This window comes from Rhipicephalus microplus, chromosome 5 (assembly GCF_043290135.1).
Source record: "Rhipicephalus microplus isolate Deutch F79 chromosome 5, USDA_Rmic, whole genome shotgun sequence".
In the NCBI taxonomy this organism is placed as follows: domain Eukaryota; kingdom Metazoa; phylum Arthropoda; class Arachnida; order Ixodida; family Ixodidae; genus Rhipicephalus; species Rhipicephalus microplus.
Window position 1 is genome coordinate 207,847,081 of NC_134704.1, and position 21,318 is coordinate 207,868,398.

Sequence of the window (21,318 nt, forward strand, 5' to 3'; positions counted from 1 at the left end):
AAAATCAAAGCAAGAATGACAAGGTACGATATTCAAGATGCAGAGAATCAAACATATTGCCCGCATGCGGATGACTACAAAGCATAGTTTGATATCCGGGTGATAAAAGCGTCCAGTAAAGTGCACGTGATGGCATCGTTGGGCAAACGATTTTAGTCTCGAATTGCTTGCGGAAAGAAGGATCATCTAAAAATGTCGTTATGAAATCTGTATTCAACTAGGTGCTTCATGTGTTTAGTTTGTGAACTGGATGTGTCTGAGTGCAGTAAATAGTGATACCTGTGTCACATGGGTGCTTTAATCATGATCACAGTGACCTAGATCGCTTTTCTTTATCGCTATTAACTTTAAAGTCACTGTTACACAGCCCAAGCTAATCCAGTTCGAGCTTGGGTCAGATGAAATGCACCAGGTAGCACTTGCATGCCGCAAAACATGTCATTGACAAAACTCAGCTTACGATATTTCAATAGAGCCTTTTATCAGCAATGTGTTATTCGTGCAAGAACCACTCAACGTCAAAAACTTTGCGTGACTCTACAAAATTAATTTCATAAATCCATCATTCAGTACACTTTAATTTGCGCTTGCCTGTATTGCTGTACGAGAATCCTAATCTTCACTTTCATTTCTGATGGCACCTGCTCGTAGCAGTCCAGTCGCAGTGAAACGGCAATCTCGTTGTACACGCCAGAGTTTCACTTCTGGCGCCTCAAGTCTCCCAGTTGCTCCTACCAGCGGTAAAGTCTCTTCATTTGACCACGAAGTGCATGTATGCTTCGAGGTAGTCGAAAACCTGGTGACACACATAACCAATTTGCTTTGTGATGCTCGATCCAACTGCTCTAACGGATCGAGAGTTGAACTTGTCGTCTGCTTCTCGCATGACTACATGCGCTCAATACGAATCTTAAAATGTGCCATATTTTTCCAGTTGAAACAGTTTAAAATTTCTTTTACGAATAAATATCTAGCTTTTTAAACGTGTTTTTACAGATCTATGCTTGATTTTCTTGTTTTTTTGCTTTCAACAAGCTTGGCCAGGGAGTGCAGACAACATGAAATCATGATCTCTCAGCCAGATTGTGATGCGTGAATAGCGATAGTTTTGATCCCGATTGGCCCTGATCACGAATAAGAGTGACTGTGTAGCAGCACCTAATCCTGATCGTGGTTAATTCGGATTGGCACTGATCACGATTAAAAATGCCTTTGTGACATCGGTATTACTCACGTGAATCTTCATGCTGCCATCAAGAAGAAGAAAGAGAAACTTAAGACAAAGTAACCTGGCTCGATTTTCTATAATGGGGAGTTTACTTTGTTCTAATAGTTCTGTCGGAGAGTCATGACGGCGATACTCATTGAAGAAAAATCTAAGTGTTTTTCTTTGTACATTCTCTAGTTTTGCGATGTACTGTTCTTGGAAAGGAAACCAACATACTATTCCATACTGCAATGTTGGGTAAACGAGTGACATGTGCGCTAGGCATTTAGACACTCCAGACGCGCATCTAAGCGAGTGTTTTAACGAGTGCAATGTTGCCAGTGCTTTGTTAACCACATATATTACCTTTTCGTCCCATCTGAGGTCAGATGAAATTTTCATTCCTGAATATTATACTCCTCGACAATCTTCAATATCTTTCCTTGTAAACAATATGTGAAGTTGGGTGTTTTTCTATTCATCGCTGTCATAGAAACCATTTTATTTGCGTTAGTCACCATCTGCCATGTATGGCACCATTGTGTTCCAGGTTCAAGGGCTCTGTTCATGATGATCTAGTCTTCGCAGCAGGTTGTTTCCTTATAGATGATGCAGTTATCTGCGAATATTCTTACTGTTACATTGCGTTTAATTGACAGATCATTTATAAAAAGAATTAAAAGTATAGGAGCTAGAACGACGTCTTGTGGGACGCCAGACAGCACTTCACCGTAATCCGAGGAGTGGCCTCTGTAGTAGACATACTGGCGCGGTTCTGCAAGATAGCTTTCCATCCATTTGGTGATATTGTTATCGCCGAGGTAATGGGCAAGTTTCTGAAGTAACTTTGTATGGGAAACTCGATCGAATACCTTGGATAGATCTGAAAGTATTATATTGGTTTGGCCACATTTGCCTATTGTATGGGCTAACTTCCAAGTCATGGATTGTCTCAATCTGCTGATTAGTCGTAGACAGTCCCTTCTGAAAGCCATGCTGATAAGGCACAATTAAGTTGTTGTTTTCTACAAATGATACAATGTGTTTCAGGATTATATGTTCAAGAATTTTGCAGGCGGTACAAGTAAGCGATATTGGACGATTTATGACACACTGGTAAGGTCACTGGATTGATGTATAAAAATAACCTCGACTATTTTTCATTTCTATGGAGTTTCGTCTGTTTTCATTGATTTTACATAACTAATTAATAAGAATTTTGCCATACATTCTGCGTAGCATTTCAGAAATACATTTGGTATGTTGTCGAAGCCACAGGATTTTTTAGCGTCGATTTTAAGTAACAGGCAAAAACTGCCTGATTCGGTTATGATTAGATCGTGTAGTTTTTCTGCGTTACTCGGAAGAGAACTCGGGTCAGGTTTATTACCGTTGTCGCGTGTAAATACGGAAACAAAGTAATCATTGAACTCTGTGGCCTTTGCAATAGCTTCAGTTGGTGATGGATTACTGGTTTGACAAGGCTTTCAGTTGAGATATCTCCAGAACTTAGAAAGGGATTCTTTTATAAATATAATTAGATGGATGTTAATATATTCATATTTTGCCTTCTTTACAGCTTACTTTTATGTACGAGACTGTTTGCTTATTTGAGAACTGTAGCTTGGTATTGATAGCCTATTTCACATTTCCCATAATCTGGCAAGCTTTCGCTGTAGCTGCATTTTTTTTCTTGTTATTCAAGGGTTTGTCTTATGTATTCTTTTGATCTTTGTAGGAACATAGTTTGACAAGCAGTACTAAATGATTTTTTCAAACACTATCCAAATCTGTCGACTGAACTTGTGTCATCTTTTGAAAATGAGGTAAAGGTGGAATCGGAGTGATCTAAATAGTCAAGAAGGCTGACCCCATCGGCAATGGTCCAGTCAAGATTGTTTACACTCCCTCTTTGGGTAGGCGGAAGCATGTCTAGGAAGAGAGAACATTTAGTCGCTCTGTGGTCCGATATGCCTTCAATGACTTCCCATAAAACACTATCTTTTGATATACTATCACTCACAAAGGTCGGATCGAGTGCATCGCTGCTTTTTGTTGTAACACGTATTGGCTCCCGTATGAGGCTTAAGTTCAAACGAAGATCATGCAGACCATCTTCATGACTGGAAACGGCAATATTATCGCGGGAGTCCCATGCTGTACCAGGGAAGTTGAAATCTCCCGTATGGATTATCTTTGCCCTCTATGTGAAGTGATCTTTCATATAATTTCTTAACACATGGAAGATATCATTGCAAGCGTTACGGGGGCAGTACATGATACCTATAAAAGGGTAAAATTTACCTGTCGCAATTTTATGCCAAAGTATTTCAGCACCGTTAACTTCCGGCATGGAAGTAACATAAGGTTTTTCTTTTTATCAAAATTGCTACTCCAGCACTAGGAGAGCATCTATCTTTACGCATCACAGTATAACCCAGTGAGAATATATCACTACTTGAAATATCAGGTGAAAGCCATGTATTGGCTATTGTTAGAATATCAGGATGATGCTCGAGAATGAATGCTTTAAGCTCTGTGGTTTTGTTCACAACACTTTTGGCGTTTATGTTCACAATCACGAAGCTGAAGGGCGTTTCATTTTCACTCAGTTTTTTTCTTGCAGACGCCAGTTTCCTTTCCCATGACTGCTCTAGCTTTTTTATGCTCATCCCGGATGTAGACTTGGCCATTGATTTTAATCTTTTCGAACACAAGTGTAGCTTTCTTCCCCTTATTTCGGTTGTTCTTACTGCTGTCCCAAAGTTTATTCCAAATATTACGTACATGGAGTGAAAAATCCTCGCCCGCAGACACTCTGGAATTTTTTAGCCGATAGCAATTCTTCATTATTTTTGCCGTGTCCTCGAAACACTGCGATTTCAGAATAACAGGCCGACTTTTGCTTCCTGTTTTAGTACCAAGATGGTGCATTCTGCCTACTCCTGCGATTGTTACTCCGAGGGAATTTTTGATGAATTCTTCAGAGATTTTTATGTCCAGATCATTTACTTTTTCGTTTTTGTCTTCAGGAATGCCATAAATAATTAAGTTTGATCTTCTGCTTCTATTTTCAAGGTCGTCAACCATAAGTTTAAGACTAGCGATAGTATTTTCAAATGATGCAATCTTATCCTCAACACCAGTGATTCTACCCTCAAAGTTTGCCAAAGTATCTAATTTTCCATGGATAGCTTCCAGAGATTCATTCATGGTTTTGTTATCATATCAGCTGTCAACTTGAGGATTTCGGTCAAGACTTCCTGATTGATAGGTCTGGGGTCACTTTCTACGTCCCCAGCAAGCATCAATAAGTACTTCAATGACACTATACAATTGAACACAGTTGCATACACTTAGCTTGGGCATGGCAGCACCAAAAGACAGACTTTACTACTTTTGTAACATTTACCAAATGTTTTCTCACCTGGATCAGAAAGACGAAAGGGTTACTCGACATGATCGCTGCAGGGCCACCATGCCCAATGTCGATAGCGTTGGTCCGGCTGATTTGCCTCCGATGGGGGCGTTGCCCAGATCGTCCAACTGCCCAAGAAATGCGCCGCATCCCAGCTCCTCGATTGTTGCTTCGGAGCACTTGGCAGATGACGGAACAATCAGTGTCGATACGGTGCTTTTGGGTGTCCAGGTGGCATCCGTGAAGTGGTTGCAAGAAAGCATAAAGCTGAGCGCCTGTATTAGAAAGACGAAAGGGTTTTTCGACATGATCACTGCGGTGCCGCAATGCCTAATCCTGCCCAATCGATTACAGTGTCGAAGTTTGCAGCTGAGTGAAATGTGGCACAAAGTGACACTAACAGCATCGCTCAAAGGTGCTCACCAATTGCTGATCACTAGTTTCTTTTCAAAGTAACTGTAAATAAATGTTTGCATTAGATGTTGGTCACTCATTGCAGTAACGTTGTTAGGCATCACGACCTGTGTTTTAAAAGCAAGACATTCCGGTGCTCCGAGCAGGTGAGTTCTGCTGTCAAATTAGAATGTTAGTGCAAAAGGTGCCTTGGTGCTGCTCAGTTAAGAACTCTCAGATGAAGGATCAACAGGAGCATATGAAAAAGCCTTCTAAAAATGTTTTATTATCGAGCTAAGCTTTGTTGCTGTGCTGAAGCCACATGGCATCCCTGCATCTACTGTTGCCGCACTGCTCTGCAATTTTATTAATAACCGCTACTAGTGATTAAGTCTTTTGTAAACATGCTGCCACTCAGTGTTCACCAGGAGAACTTGCCTGCCCCTACTGCTGAGCGAAATCTGAACGATTGTCACACAACAATGTGATCCCTCCCCCACCCCACGAAATTTGGACATTATGGACTTCGGGTAAGACAGACTCATTTTGCTGGATCATTATGGCCTGTTGTAATAAGAGTAAACTGTAGTGGCAGCTACAGAGCTGGGCATTCTTATCACAGCTGCGAGTAACATTTTTAAATTGCTGTTCATCATTTTGAAGTGTTAGGAAATAAAAGGGGGATAAAATTTTATACATAATTCTAAAATTTGTACTTGCAGAATATTTTGACATTAAATGAATGGACATTTGGAAGGGAATTTTCGAAAAAGTCTTTAATCCGAAAAATATATTTAATCTAAGGTTCGCTGTAACGAGATTTGACTGTGTTGGCTCGTGCTGTCACTCAATCAGTTAGAGGGCAAAGCGCGGGAACCATTCCTTTTATGTTGGTGCAAACACCTTGTTCGCTGGGCATTGCAAGGGAACCACTGGGAAGTTTGTTCTTCAAGAACATTAAATGAAAAGTGCTCACTTTCATTCTGATCGGGTAATATTTCTGGAAGCTCACATGCACACATGCCTTTCATTGCAGGTTTGCCTGGTGATGGAGTATGCAGAAGGGGGATCGCTCTACAATGGTGAGTACTGCATTCGATTCTGGAGGGAAGCTTTCTATACGTCTAGCAGTGAATAACGTTTTCACAATAGTAGAATATCAGGGAAATTACCCCTACCCCTGATTATCTCAGTAGCATGTCTGTTTTGCAATTTCATCTGTGGTTTGAAAGAAATGAGTAAAATTTAATACCTTTTGAGATCGAAGCAATCCACGCTGCATAGTCATTCAAGTCATACTCTTCAGGTGTGCATGTAGAGAATCTGGTGTCCTCAACCCCCAATCATATGTTGCACTCACCTAGGACACAGCGGCAATAAGGAACCAGCTCTGGAAGTTTGATGGTGCTCAAAGTGCCGCTCTGGTGGTCAAACTATTTTACATAAACCATACATGAAGTATCTGACCAATGACTGCAAACTAGCTGCACATAAAACTCTAATCAGGTCAGTCTTAAAGTACGGGCTCATTGTGTAATCCCCCTACTTCTCTCGTGACGTTGCTAAGTTGGAATCATTGCAAAAAAAAGCCACAAGGCTTACATATAGCACATACGATTGCGACTTTTCATCCTCGCCGCACGCACATAGCTTATTGCTTGATAACTAGCTGATAGATGCACGCATGAATGCCTTGTCACCCTACATAAGATTGTACTTAAATCATCGGTAATTGCGGCACCAGTTTTATTTGTGAAGCATCTTATTCTTGCTGCTCGAAGCTATCACCCTCTTAATCTTGTCTCTTTCCACCCATGTTTAAACAGTTTTAAATACAGTAGAGCCTCAGTAAATGGAAATCTGTTCAACTATTGCTTCTGTAATGCTTGGCTTCGGGCTTGTATTCTGCACCCATATCTACTTCTCAGTAAATGGAACTCCTGTTAAAATTAACATATCTTCCCGGTCCCTTCAAGTTCTGTTTACTGAGAGTTTACTGTACTCATTTTTTTCCGTGAACAGTTGTGTGGAACTCGGGAATGATCTTGGTGCGCACTTTGCTTGTTAGCTTCTGCACAACTGGGAGACGAAATTCATCGACATGTGCCTCATGAGCTTTAAATGTACTATATGTTTTTTGTATATTTATGTCTTTTCTACTATAGAACATGTGTTTTTCGATATAATATTAATTTTTATAGGCACATTTATAACTTGCTTTTTTTCAATGTGCATGTTAAATCACACAGCTTTGTGTTGAACTTTATGCTGATTTGTTTCATGTAATGCATGATTTACAAGCAACTTCTGTACCCACGCCTGCAATGTTTCGAGATGAGACAGCAGTATGTGTAAAAATAAATAAGTAAATGCATAAATAAATAAAAGCGCTCACTTCTTAGCCGCTCCCGCAGACGAAAGCAGCTACTGGTAGGGGCAGTGCAGGTGCGCATTGCCAAAACAAAACCAAAAGGCACTGGCAGTGCTGCTGTCTATATAAGTGCCACAATATGTTGAAATGAGGGTGGATGCATGTGTCTAGGTTTTTCTTTCTAAATTATATATAGAATAAGATCGGAGCCGGTGTTGCATCCAGGTGGTTGGGTGAGCAGAGCATGTTCTGCTTTTGCTCTTCTCTCTAGTGACGTCAGGATGGTTTCCAAACCAAATTTCATGTGTATACTAGATTTGTTTGATAGCCACTACAGCCATCAGGGGCAACCAGGACCAATTAACCAGTTTATTAGAAATGAAACCAGCATGTTATTCAGCTTGTGGCATCGTGATGGCAACTGTGGTGAAGTGACATTGCTATTCATGCCCAGCTAGTGAAGTGTCAAATGTCTTGGAAATCCACACGTCGTCGAATTTGCCTAAAGTACTGTTCTAGTTTTTCACTTGCTTGTGTCTCCTTAGAATGAAGGTGTTTAATCAATATTGTTACGTGGTCGAGATGTGAAGCAAAGCAGCGAATGGTGTGTCCAAGCTAAACCCTGTATTGGGGCTGGCTAACCTCCCTGTCCTTCCTCTTTCAATCCTTCCTCCTCCTCGGTATTGGGGCAAATTTATAGCCATGAAAATTAAAGTTGGGCTACAGCAATACATACTGTACAATTATAGTGGCGAAAAAAGCATCGCCCGTCAGTCAACTGACCATCATTAGAGCATGCTGTCTTTTATACATCACGCGTCGAACTTTCTATCCTTATCACTAGTGATCATGTAAGCTCTGGAATAATCTTCATTGTTCGCATCCTGTGCACATTCTCCACTAAATGATCTACGACAAACATGAAGCTTCTCAGATACTGAGTTGGATATGCGTCGAGTATTGCTCAGTTTTTGTTGCTATAAACCAAAACGGAGCTTATAAAAATCACATGTATGGCAATATTATCAAGTCTTGGTTTGGATTACCTTTTATTAGGCCCAAGGAACCGGCAGCCGACAGGTGCGATGAATGAGCCAAGATGATGATGCTACGTGACAACTATGAGGATGCATGAGCCACACATGATAATGATGATAATGTACCGGTGAAGAGGATGCGTATACTAAATGCCCAAAATATCAATAATTGCTAGGCTTTTGCATGCCAAACAAGGTATGTTCATGAGGTATGCAATCGTGCGGGTACCAAGATTAATTTCTCCACTTAGGGTTCTACAATGTTCACATTAATCTAAGTACACGAGTGATTTTTGTAATTGGCCCCACATCGAAGTGCGGCCTTCATGGCTTGGAGTCTATCCAGCAGCCCTCTCGCGTAACAGAACGACACCAGACGTGCTATGCTACCTCGGTGGTTCGCTTTATCAATGTATCAACGTCCACATGTAACCATACTGTGCATTGGGAATACATACCATGGCAGAAAAAGAATCGACGCAGCTACCTCTTGCCTCTATCTTTTTTACTGCGCAAGTGGGAAGTGTGGTATCAACGAAGCACGTACCTGTCAATGGAAGCCCGTCAGCCTGCTGTTGCTTGACACAAATACCAGCAAACATTCAGAAAGTCTTGACAAGGGAATCGTCATCACGGCTTTTCGACGCCATAAACACATATAGGCATAGTCGACCTTGCAGAGCTTCTCTCCATATTGCAGTGATTTCATGTGAAAGTAACAACCTTCTGACAAAGTTTTTTTTTTTTTTATAAACCTTAGTGCAGAATTACTGGTGCAATGGCTGCTCGAACTGTTCAGACTGAAATAAAGCACAGGAACAGTGCACGCACATGCTTTCAATGCGGTACACTGCGGCCGATCATCTGAGCGCGAGCGGCTGAGTTGTGGCACGATTCACCGTAAGGAGCCCTTTCTCGGCGTGCCACCTATGCAGTGCTGCTCTCCCATAGGATAGACTCCTGCTGGACTCTAGCTGCACCAGTTCAAAGCGTACAGCACTTATGTCATAGCTTTGGGTGGTTTAAGTCGATGGACCAAAAGACTTGTGGCATAGCACAATTTATTTGTGAAACAAGTGCTTAGCACTTATTAAACAAATGAATATACCAGGGGTATGAACTGCAAACAAATCAGCAGTGAATTGTACATCTTATCTCTAAACTGACTTAATCTGTGGATATTTCAACTCTAGGCATCTAACAGCTCATGTGTTTGTCAAGGAACGCCAGCCTTCTATAGGTGAAGCACCGCCAGAAAGATGAAACCGCGAGACTAACAACATACAGTTGAGCTCACATATAACGGCCCCACTTAAAATGAACTTTCGCCTAAAACGAACAATATCCGCGTGACTGTGGAGATATACATTGTGGTTCAATGGCACAAAATCGTTCTTACAACGAAAGTCTCCCAGCGCCGCTGATCGGTTACAGCAAACGAAGTCAGCGGTCAGCCGACTTCCCAAGAAACCATATTCGACCACCGATCAGGCATCGGCAAAGTGCCCACACGTTCTTATTGTTAAACGCCGACCCTGCCTCCGCGACCCCTCTAGTTGCCACTCTCCCTGATCGCTTTTGTTACGCACCCCTCCGTCCTTTGTCCCCCCCGCTACTCTGAGCATTCCGCATCGCCAGACGAGGCCCGTGTTTTCACACTTCCACCGATCTTTCGAAGACCGGTCGGCCATCTACCCCGTTTTTGATTCCTGGTACTGTCGTTGACGTTGCCGGCCTAAAGTGACCAGACCATTTGCCAGCATTGTCGGCCACCGACTGCATCCGATCGTCTGCGTCTAGTGCACGCGCATATGCTACCTCACCAACTCTGATAATCTGCGATTCGTTTCGTGTTTAGGACTTGTTCTTGCTCACTTCGCACTCGGCTCAGCATGCCCTCTGCACGCGTGCAAAAGCGCGAGAACGGCTGTTAATTTGCGCGGAACAAATCCGGAAATATCGAAGTTCGTGAGGCCACGCAAACCCACCGGCGCAACAAAACGATTTTTTTACCCTGGCCGCCGATTCTTCGAACACCGCCGCGCGCACCAATCCAGGCGGCCATGCACTCTTTCCAAGTTTTTCTACGTGCGAGTTTCGTGGACCTTTCAAGCAAGCTACCCAACCTGCCTACTTTCCGTGTGTTTCGGTTTCAAGGTCGCTCTCCCGCCGCATCCTCCCCTCCCTTTATCGCAACTACTTGCCCTTTTCTCGTAAGTCTGCTTTCCTCTCTCAATCACAACCCCTTCGCCCGTCTCCACTGCTCCGCGACGCCCGCCACGCTGGCTCGAATTAGTTTCGTTTTCTGGCTGGAAACGGGCCTAGAGCTGTTCCACGCGTTCTGGCATGTGTGTTGCGTGTGCGCGTCTTGCTCGCTCTTGGTGTGCATGTGGGGTCATGATGGCCGACGAAAGGACTAGCATGCCTTTTTTTTTCCTGCCGCTCAACAAAATGTACCCTGCCATTTTAAATGAACTTGAGACTATCCTTATCGCTTCTGCTATTCGAAACACGTGCATCACGGACTTTTTGGTGTATAAAAAGTTTGTTTTCACTCGCAACTTTTTTTAAAAACTGTGTTTCATTTACTAGAAACTTCGGGATACAGCGAACGGATGCCGCGTCACGCTCAGGTTCGTTATAAGTGCGCTCGACTGTAATGCGTTTAATAGCAACAATTAAACACTGAACTGACAATGATGATGATAGGGCCACACGCACTTGTTGGCACTCACTGGGGGGACAGCAGCCCACAATCACTTCTTCTTCATCATCGTCTGCTGATCTCCGACATCATCCAGGGTGTCAAGTACGCTCAGATCTAGTTTCAGATAGTTTGGCTTTTGCACTGGCCTTTTGAAGGCTGCCACGCTGTAATCAGCTGAAACAGGCACGAACAACTTGGTTGTTTGCTAGGTACACCTCTTGAACATAGAGTAGTGGCCTGATTAACTCGGACATGTTTGTAATGTCCACAATCATGGCCTCATTAACGTTTATCTTCTTGTTGTTGTAGTAGGCTGCTTCTCTCATCGGAAAATAATTCAGGTTGAACTTCTCGGATCTGTTCATTGTCAATACTTCGTCAGCAGGGATGATTCATCTTTTTTAATCTTCAAATAGACGTCGGAGACTAAACGTGGCACCCATGCTGTGATAGGTGAAGTTTAGAAGGAACTGTTCTGATAATTTTCTTCGTGAGAGGATGCATCAAAGAGCACATGTAGCTTGGTAGTAAGCAAGTCCTTTCGCATAACTTCCCTGTGGCTCGTAGTGATGAGCCCCGCCTTTTCAAGCACAGCTTCAGCATGGCTGGAAACCATGTACTGATGAAACGCTGTATCACATGTTTCGGTCGCTTCTTTGAGCTTCAATGTCCATTTAAACAAATCTTGTGGGTCAGTAACTGCTAGGCTACTATTGTTTTGAAGCAGCTCGGTGTCGTCCTTACATGGCACGGATACTTGAGATCGTTTCCCAATATTTTTATTCCTACTCTGGAAAACAGGCAAGGTGTGTGCGGGTCCGTGAGTTCTTTTCTTTAGTGCTATTCTCTCTAATGTCCCAAATGACCGCCGTATGTCTTGCGCCAATCCTTCAGCTTCAGCTTGCACTCGAAGGATGCAGATTAACACTTCAGAGGTTCCGTTTATAAGGTTCATTCTTGTGACAGGACCTTGAAGCATCTAATTAAGAGTGGTCCTGACTGTGACCAATCCTCGCACTTCCAAGCTGCATGTCACTGCATGTCACGGCTCACTGGCTTCTTCAGTTGGTCAGATTCAATAAGCAGGCTAATGCCTTTCTTGCCGCACTGTCGAGGCAGAGTTTGCTTGTCGGCCAGCAGTTAATTTTGCTCACATGATTTGGCTGCAAAAGAGCAATCCACAGCCGTGGCTGATTTGTCATGGCAAATTACAGACATGGCTATGTCTTTAATGGCGTTCTTGGTGTTGTCACCTTGGTTCTGCAGGTGAACCTTGTCGACATTGCATGTTCTCACTCAAGAAGGGGCATCTGACGTATACCGTAATTACTAGAATCTAACGCGCACCTTTTTTCCGGTTAAGCGAGTTCATAAATCGCATGCGCGTAAAAATCGAGTGTGAAAAAAAAAAATGAATACGGTCATTCTATTGCCATCGGCATTTCTAAAATGGCCGCCCCCTACGTGCTTCGGCATGGCGCGTCGGCCATTTCTGCCTATGTGTTCCCCATGTGCGGCACTTCGTACGTGTGCCGAGGAGTTCGTCATCTTGTAGTTCATTAGCATCGACGGCATGGAAGTGCCGACTCCAGAAACTCGACAAGTGCACCACGATGCCGCTTTTAAAAGAAAAGTCATCGCATGTACCGAAACAGACGGAAATCGGGCCGCATCGCGGTCGTTCGGAGTTCCCGAAATGTGCGTGTGGGACTGGCAGAAACAAAAGCAGAAGATTGTCAAAGGTTCACGCAAAGGCTTCAGTGGACCACAGCAGGGTCGGTTTTCGCAAATTGAAGAGCTGCTCGCCGAGCATGTGCTTGAGCAGCGAGTGGCACAGGGGCCCGTGACGACAGAACTGCTCTAAGTGCGGGCGATGCAGTTAGCTTTAGAAAAAGGGCGAATGCAGAGCCAGTCCAAAATGAGCAGGTGCTGGCTAACTAACTTTATGAAGAGGAAAGGCTTTTCCCTCCGAAAGCGAACGGGCATGCGGCAAAACTTGCCGGAGGAGTATGAAGAAGAGCTTCACAGTTTTCAGAGGTTTGTCCTAAACTTGCGGCACAACAACGACTACCTGCTTGGGAAAATCGGGAATGCCGATCAGACGCCTCTTTACTTCGACATGCCTAACACCACAACCGTTAAGAAGAAGGGGGGGAGGCAAGTTCCTATGCTGACATCAGGCCACGGTAAAACAAGAGTGACGGCAATGCTCCGTTGCACGTCAGATAGGCACAAGCTTCCCCCGTACCTCTTTCTTAAACGGAAGACACTCCAGAAAGGAGTCGTTTTCCCGAGTAGTGTGATCGTCAGGGCCAACGAGAAAAATTGGTGCACGTTGCAATCGATGTCTTTTTTTTTTTCGTCGTGAAAACCGAGTGCGCGTTACAATCGAGGGCGCGGTAGAATTGAGTAAATACGGTACGTGTTCACTGATAGGCACATCTAATTATTTTCAGTCCCAAGTGTATCACCAGGTCTTTTTTTAATAAACGTGCATTGAATGCCTCTGTCGATGATGCGTCTGATGTAAGAAGTCTTGTTGAAACTGTCAATCTAAGAGCAGAATGTCTGTAAACTGACGGCTTCGTCCAATTGACAACTTGTTACTGCAGTCATCTTTAGACTATCTGCTTCCTGTGACTTGGGGTCATAAGAAACAACGTTGGGTGACTTGTCACCTCTTTTTGCGCAATAATCTGGGTCGCACATCATTGAAGTATGCCTGCCTTTGCATGTTGCACACACTAACCTCCGCCGGCACTTTTTCGTGCGGTGGCCCTTCTTATTACATCAATAGTGCTGCATGAATTCAGCCAGAAGGTTCTCTTTTTTCAAGTATGGTCAAAGTAGCGCTGCATACCTCACTTTTGTGTCTGCAGACTTGGAAAAGAAGCATTCGTGGTGTACTTGCTTCAATTCTCCCGATGCGTGTAGGACCGATGTTGATGGCACATGTTTTCCATAGTTCTCATTGTCTTTGATTGAGGACGTGGATGAAGTATACTGCTCTCTTGTTTCTCGTGCATATCGTAAGAGTTTCTCAAGTTTTTCACAATACGCTATGGGTACTTTCATTGAAGCAGAAGTTTGCACTTCATTCTGGAGATGTCTGTGGTTGTGGAACGCAAAAACAATATCTTGGGGCAAGGATTGAAGCATGATGCCATAGAGCATCGCCGAAAAAGTACTCGTTGGTATGTCTAAAATGTTGATTTAGCAAACGATCAGCTGGACTGCATCCTAAAGCTTGCGCAGTCCATTCACATTCGATGAAGACATCACCGGCGGCTGTTCACGAAGCGCTCTGAAGTGCTGCTGTATAATCCTGCTCTTGTCGCCAAACCTCTGCCTCAACAGCTGGATGGCTATCTCATAGCACGTGTCCTTCGTTGTTAGCCTGGCTTCACCTGAAGGGTAGTTGCGGAGGCATTGAAACTTATTCGTTTTATTTGTGTGAATGGCTACATTGAAACACTCTCAAAAGGATGTCCATTGACGCACGTTGCCATGAAATAGCTTGATTGTCAGTGCTGGGAGATGTGACTCAAATTTCTGAGACACAGCTGTGGTTGGGGCAGGTGGCAGGTTGATAGTTGTCGAATTAGACATCTGCTGTGTGTTGCTTAGTTTGAGCTCTTCAAGACTGCGCCATAGGTACTTCAGGATCTCTAGTGCCTGATTGTCATAATGCGCCACAGACTTGTATTTATTCTTTAGTTCCTCGATTGGAATCGCTTCTTCGATTTCGGCATTGATCTTCCAAAGGTTGTCATGGCTTGTGACGAGCTTGTATATGACCTTGCTGAACGTGATTCGATCATTGTTGTCACTTCCTAACTGCATTGTCGTCTTATTTGTGACCCTTGTTGATTGCGTTTGTCCAGCAGCATGTTTGGCTTTCAGGCAGCCCATGTCATTAATATTGTCACGCGCAAGGAGCTCGAAGAAATGTACAAGGAGACTCGACTGTCAAAATCTGAGACACAAAGAAGGACGTTTTCATCTTTTTCGTTCACTGGCACAGAACACCAGGTGGCACTACTCCTCCTCCCAAGAGAGCACCGACCCGATGCTCAAACAAAAGTGTGCACAGCAGTGGGTCGAAGTAGGCAACATAAACAAACATTAAACAAAGTAGCACACGAGAGAAAATGTGTCCTGGGCCCGGCAATTGAAAATAAATATCATTCACTGTTCACATGAAGAGTTTACTGGCACACGAAGAAAATTCGCATCACCGCGTAAAATATGGTTTTAGGCCGACGATGTGTACAGTCTCTGGGCGTGGTAACCTGCGCTGGGATGATGGTGAGCCTCCACCGGGAACCACTTTGTAGTTCACGTCGCTCACACGTCTGAGTATTTAGTAAGGCCCAAAGTACTTCTTCAAAAGTTTCTCACTGAGACCTCGCCGCCTAATGGGTATCCAAACCCAAACTTGCTCACCAGGTTCGTAATTAACTTCTCTATGGCGGATATAGTACCGCTGTGCATCTGCCCACTGTTGAGTTCTCATGTGCACACGAGCCAGTTGACGTGCTTTCTCAGCTTGCTGAATGTATTCATTGATGTTAGGGGCTAATTGGTCGAGCTTGTCGATGTGCTCGTACGGAATCATGGCGTCTAGCATAGTTCTGACATCTCCAACATAAACGAGCCGAAATGGCATGAAGCGTGTAGTTTCGTGTGTTGCAGTGTAGTACGCCAATGTTATGTACGGCAGGATGTCGTCCCACGTTTTGTGCTGCACATCCACGTACATAGAAATCATATCGGCTAGCATTTTGTTTAGCCTTTCTGTTAAACCATTACTCTGAGGGTGATACGGAGTGGTTTTTCGATGGGTTGTGTAACTCAACCCGAAGATGTCATCCAAGAGCTTCGCTGTGAATGATGTCCCTCGATCAGTGATGACATATGACGGGGCACTATGCCGTAGCACAATTTGATGCATAAAAAAACTGGCAACTTCAGCTGCGATCCCTCGTGGCAATGCCTTCGTCTCAGCGTAACGCGTCAAGTAATCGTTTGCGACAATAATCCATTTGTTGCCTGAAGATGTCACAGAACGAGTGCTAAAAATGGGCGCACCGCCAAATTCTTGCGATAACGCGCGGGAGAGACGCCGGGAGGTCAAAAGAAAAAAAAAGAAAACAAACATCCAAGGCTCCCCGGGCGCGCGCTCTCCCCTCGCAAAGCGTGGCTTCGCCGACGAACCTCCTCACCCCACATCGGCGGCCGAGCAAGCCCGCGAAATTTCTAGAACGAAAGAGGCGTGGTCACGCCGGGTTGAGTCATCCATCGTGGAGGGCATTCCAACTGTCTCGCCCTCTCCCCAGCCTTCGCTGCGTATCGCGCCGACGAAATGACGAGAACCTTCTGGAATCTCGTGCGGAAGGTATTTAATCGAGCAGCCGAGACGAGAGAGCAGGAGAAGACGTGAGGTTTCCTGGAAGAGAAACTTTGGAGGAGAAGACGGAAGTTAGCGCCGGAGCGCGTAGAGTATCCCTCCGTGTAGTCGGCGAAGGTTTTGTCCGTAGGGACAAAGCAGGAGAAGACGCGAGGTTTCCTGGAAGAGAAACTTCGGAGGAGAAGACGGAAGTTAGCGCCAGAGCACGTAGGGATTCCGCCCTGTAGTCGGCGAAGGTTTTGTCCGCAGAGACAAAGCAGGAGAAGAAGAAGAGGAGTTCCACCTGAGGGGTGAAGGCTCGAGCTACAGGCAAGAGCGTGGGTTTACCGCTATCGAGCAAAGACGCGTGGCAACAGCTGCGTGTGTGAAGCCGACGTGTTTCCGGCGAAGAAGTTTGAAGCTTGGAGAGTGGCCTATTGAAGACGTGAGGTTTCCTGGAAGAGAAACTTCGAGGGCAGCGGAACGACAACAACGCTGGACTTTGAGTGAGTGATTCTCAGAAGAGTATCATCCAGACGTTTGTTCCAAGAACTTTGGACTGAATAGGTTTTCTATCTCTTTAGTCTTTAAGTTTCTTGGTTGTTCAATGCATGCGACTACATTGTAGTGCGTATTGTTGTCAGTGTTCGTTGTTTCGAGGGTGGCTGATTGTACTGTGTAGAACGTTTTTTGGTGGGAGACATATTGTATGCAACTATTGTGGAGTGTGCATTCTTGTGTATTGTTTTCGGTCTGCCATTATTGAGAATATAATTTTGTTTGTTTATCAACTCTCGGCTCTGACTTGTTCTTTGGGCCACAGCCGGCGTCCGCTGGCGCGCCAAAAAGAACCACTTCTAAATTGTCCTCGCTTTCGTGGTGCGGTTCGGGGGGCCGATACTTCGGCCCTTGGAATCAGCCCGGCGATCGCCTCCCTAATTAACGGGACCTGTGTGACAGAAGAAAACAAAGGAAACGGGCCTGGGAGGTCCATTCCCGCTTGATCAAACGGTGTAGGGGGTGGATCGATCGGTTGTAGATGGCCTGCAAGCTTTAAGTGTGATGTCTTGCGATGCTGGTATTCACGGCATCCCTTCACAAAGCATTTGACACAGGCAAACATTTTAAACCAGTAGTAGCGTTGTCGCACCCGATCCATAGTTCTCGGGTAGCCCAGATGGCCGGATGTGGGCTTGTCGTGGCAAGCTAATAAGACGTCATTGCGGAGGGCTTCAGGCACGAAGAGAAGATGAAAGTTGTCACCAGCACCGGTGCTCTTTTTGTTAAGATGCCGTTTCGTAGGCAAAATGATAGCAACGTTTGCGACAATGGACGAGGAATGGGCGCGGTGTTACCTTCTTAGCGGTCTATAATCATTCTTAGATCGGCGTCATTTCGTTGATGAGACATCAGATTCGGCCCGCTCAGAGTTGCGACGAAGGCACCGTCCTCTTCTGCGCTTGTACTGGCGGATTGAAGAGGTGCTCGTGATAGTGTGTCGGCATCTTCGTGCTTTTTGCCTGACTTGTACACGATGGTGAAATTAAATTCCTGTAGGCGCAGACTCCATCCTGCTAATCGTCCTGAAGGGTCTCGTAGATTGGTCAACCAGCACAAAGCATGGTGATCAGTGACCACTTTAAATAGTCGTTCATAGAGATATGGCCTAAACTTTGTAATTGCCCAAATGACCACGAAACATTCTTTCTATGATGTAGAATAGTTAGATTCTGCGCGAGACATTGTGCGACTTGCGTGGGCTATTACCCGTTCAAAGGCGTCTTGTGGTTGTACCAAAATAGCTCCAAGACCAATATTGCTGGTATCAGTGCATACTTCTGTGTCAGCATCTTCATCGAAATGGCTGAGCACGGGAGGGGAAGAGAGCCAGTGCTGCAGTTTTTTTTTTTTTTTTATTATTATTTACAAATACTGCTGTCTCAGTTTTTGAGACATTGCAGGAGTGGAATACAAATGTTCAAACAGTAAAACAAATTATCAGAATACATGACTACGCAACTCTTTTTCGAATTGCAGAGCATCGAGTCTGCGCAGAGACCCATCAAGCTCATTCCATAGATCCACGGTCCACGGAAAAAAGGAAAACTTAAAGCAGTCGAGACTAGCTCTAAAGGGCGTAATGTTTAAGGGATCAAATCGTCGGGTACGGCGCGCAGAAGCTGCAACAAAAGAAATGGGCGCTAGAACACCCAAGCCTGTGTGAACAGTCTTATGCAGGAGGATGATACGATCGCAAGTGCGCCGATGTTCTAGAGACTGCAGTGATAAAACATGCGCATGCGAAGTAGGCGAGAACCGCTGGTCATAGCGACGAAAAATAAACCTTATTGCTTTCTTCTGAACAGATTCTAACATAGCTATGTCATGTTTATGGTGAGGCGACCAAACAACCGACGCATATTCAAGTATGGGCCTGACCAAGGTCTTGTACGCTGTCAATTTGCATTCTTTTGTCGAGTTGTTTAAAGTGCGTCGGAGATACCAAAGTTTTCGAAGAGCCTTGTTGCAGATTGTTTCGACGTGCGTGCGCCATTTTAAGTTTGTTGTCAGAGTTACACCTAGGTATTTAAACTCCGTGACACGAGCTAGACTGACACCATTATTAGTGTATGCAAAACTAAGAGGCTGTTTCTTATTTGAAAAGGTCATGGCTACAGTTTTTTTGAAATTAATTGACATTTGCCAGTTTTCACTCCAATTACAAAACAATGAAAAAACACTGTTCAGGGCTTCCTGATCTTCAACACTAGAGATGGTGTTATAGATAACGCAGTCATCTGCATACATTCTTAGTTTAATTTGTGTGTCACCGATAATTTCTGCTACGTCATTTATGTAGATAATAAACAAGAGCGGCCCAAGCACCGAACCTTGGGGCACCCCTGAAGTGATTTGTACTTCAGACGATTTCACATGGTTAAACGTAACAAATTGTGTGCGTGACCGCAAGTAATCTGCTATCCAGTCAACTAGCTTATTGTCACCAAAAAATGTGCGAAGTTTAACTAAAAGTTTAGCATGGCAAACCAAGTCAAAGGCCTTTGAATAATCAATAAATATGGCGTCAATCTGTCCTCGGTCGTTAAGAGAAGAAGCGACGTCGTGCGTAAATTCAAGCAACTGTGTAACAGTAGAATAGCAAGCACGAAAACCGTGCTGTGATCGGGAAAGTATATTGTGTGCATTTAGGTATTCTACAATATATTTATGAATGATATGCTCCAAAAGTTTAGAGCTGGTAGAAAGTAAAGATATTGGCCTGTAATTTGGTATTAATTGCTTGTTTCCAGACTTAAATACAGGCACGACGTTTGCTAATTTCCACAGCTGGGGAACTGTTGCAGAGATTAATGATTTTTTAAATATTACAGTAAGATAATTAGCACACCACTCTGAATATCTTTTTAGAAAGACATTGTGAATACCGTCTGGGCCAGAGCTTTTCGTTACATCAAGATTTAATATAAGGTTATGTACTCCAGAGGAGCTTACTTCAAGATCAGGAAGAGCAGACAGATTGCTGCATGCAGAAAACGAAGGCTTGATGCCGTTATCAGTGGAAAAAACAGATTTGAAATAATTATTAAAGGCATTTGCTATAGCTTCGGGATTTGAGCAGGATTGGTCATTAACAATAAATGATGAAGGTATAGACGATACAGGACTAATCGATCTCCAGAACCTGGATGGATTTTTTTTCATAAATCTAGCCAAAGTATTGCTGAAGTAGTAGTTTTTAGCCTCTTTCATTTTAGTGCCTAATTTACTTTTCAATGTATTAAATGAAGAAACATTGTCGTTACACCTGGAATGACGATTCTTACGTAAACGCTTTACGCGACGAGTGAGTTGAATGATTTCTCTATTATACCATGGGTGTCTTGGGTTCCGTTTAATATACTTTTGAGGCACGTACTTTGATTGGCATTCACGCACAATGTCACAAAACTTAAGGAGCAGCGTATCTACATTGCAAAATTCACTGCAATATACAAATTCATCATAAGATGAAGCTAAAGTGTCCAATACGGAAGTATCATCAGCGTTAGAAAAGTTCAAAACAGTTTTTATCTCAGGTCTTTGAGGTGGACACACTAAGTTCAAGGCAACTTCGACAGCTTTATGGTCAGATAACCCATCGATGACTTCGCATTTTACACCGTGCGATAAGAGTTGCTGGTTTACAAATACAAGGTCCAATATTGCGTCCTTGCGTGTTTCGGTACCTACAACTTGAGTTAACCCAAAAGAAACCGCCAGATCGATCAGGGAAGCGCAAAGTGTCCTGTCACGCCCTGTTGGGATAAGTAAGTTCCAGTTAACGTGCGGGAGATTGAAATCTCCAGCCAAAAGTAACCTACAATCGTACAACTTGTTACTGACAAGGTAATCATTAATAGCAGGGACAATATCATCGGAGTTAGGAGGACGGTAGAGGACACCAATAACTATTACGATACCTTTAATGTATATTTTGCACCAAATGGTTTCTGTACCCGGAAGGTCAGGTAATAAAGAAAATTCAAGATTAGATTTAATTAAAACTGCCACACCGCCTCCACGTCCGGCACGCCTGTCTTTCCGAAGAAGCGCATAACCAGCAGGCGAAATTTCGCTGTCAATAACAGTATCATTTAGCCAGGTCTCAGTAAGGCAGACAATTGATGGGCTGTGGCATTCCACTAAACAGTTCAGAGCTTCAATTTTGTTTAGTATACTCCTCGCATTTAAGTTGAGGACAATTATATTCCGATCACAACGTCAATCAGCCTTCG

At 43.9% G+C, this 21,318-nt stretch overlaps 1 protein-coding gene across 6 annotated transcripts in view; it reads left to right on the top strand.

Annotated features, from left to right (window-relative positions):
• Takl2 (Tak1-like 2) overlaps window positions 1-21,318 on the top strand; it is a 387,007-nt gene that overhangs the window by 106,543 nt on the left and 259,146 nt on the right. For all 6 annotated transcript variants that reach the window (XR_012895575.1, XM_075896427.1, XM_075896428.1 and 3 more), the window contains exon 4: window positions 6,055-6,100. Coding sequence is in view for 5 of the 6 variants with exons in the window: in XM_075896427.1 (XP_075752542.1) it covers window positions 6,055-6,100 (46 nt within the window). In the remaining variant the exon portion in view is untranslated. The remainder of the gene's footprint in view (window positions 1-6,054; window positions 6,101-21,318) is intronic.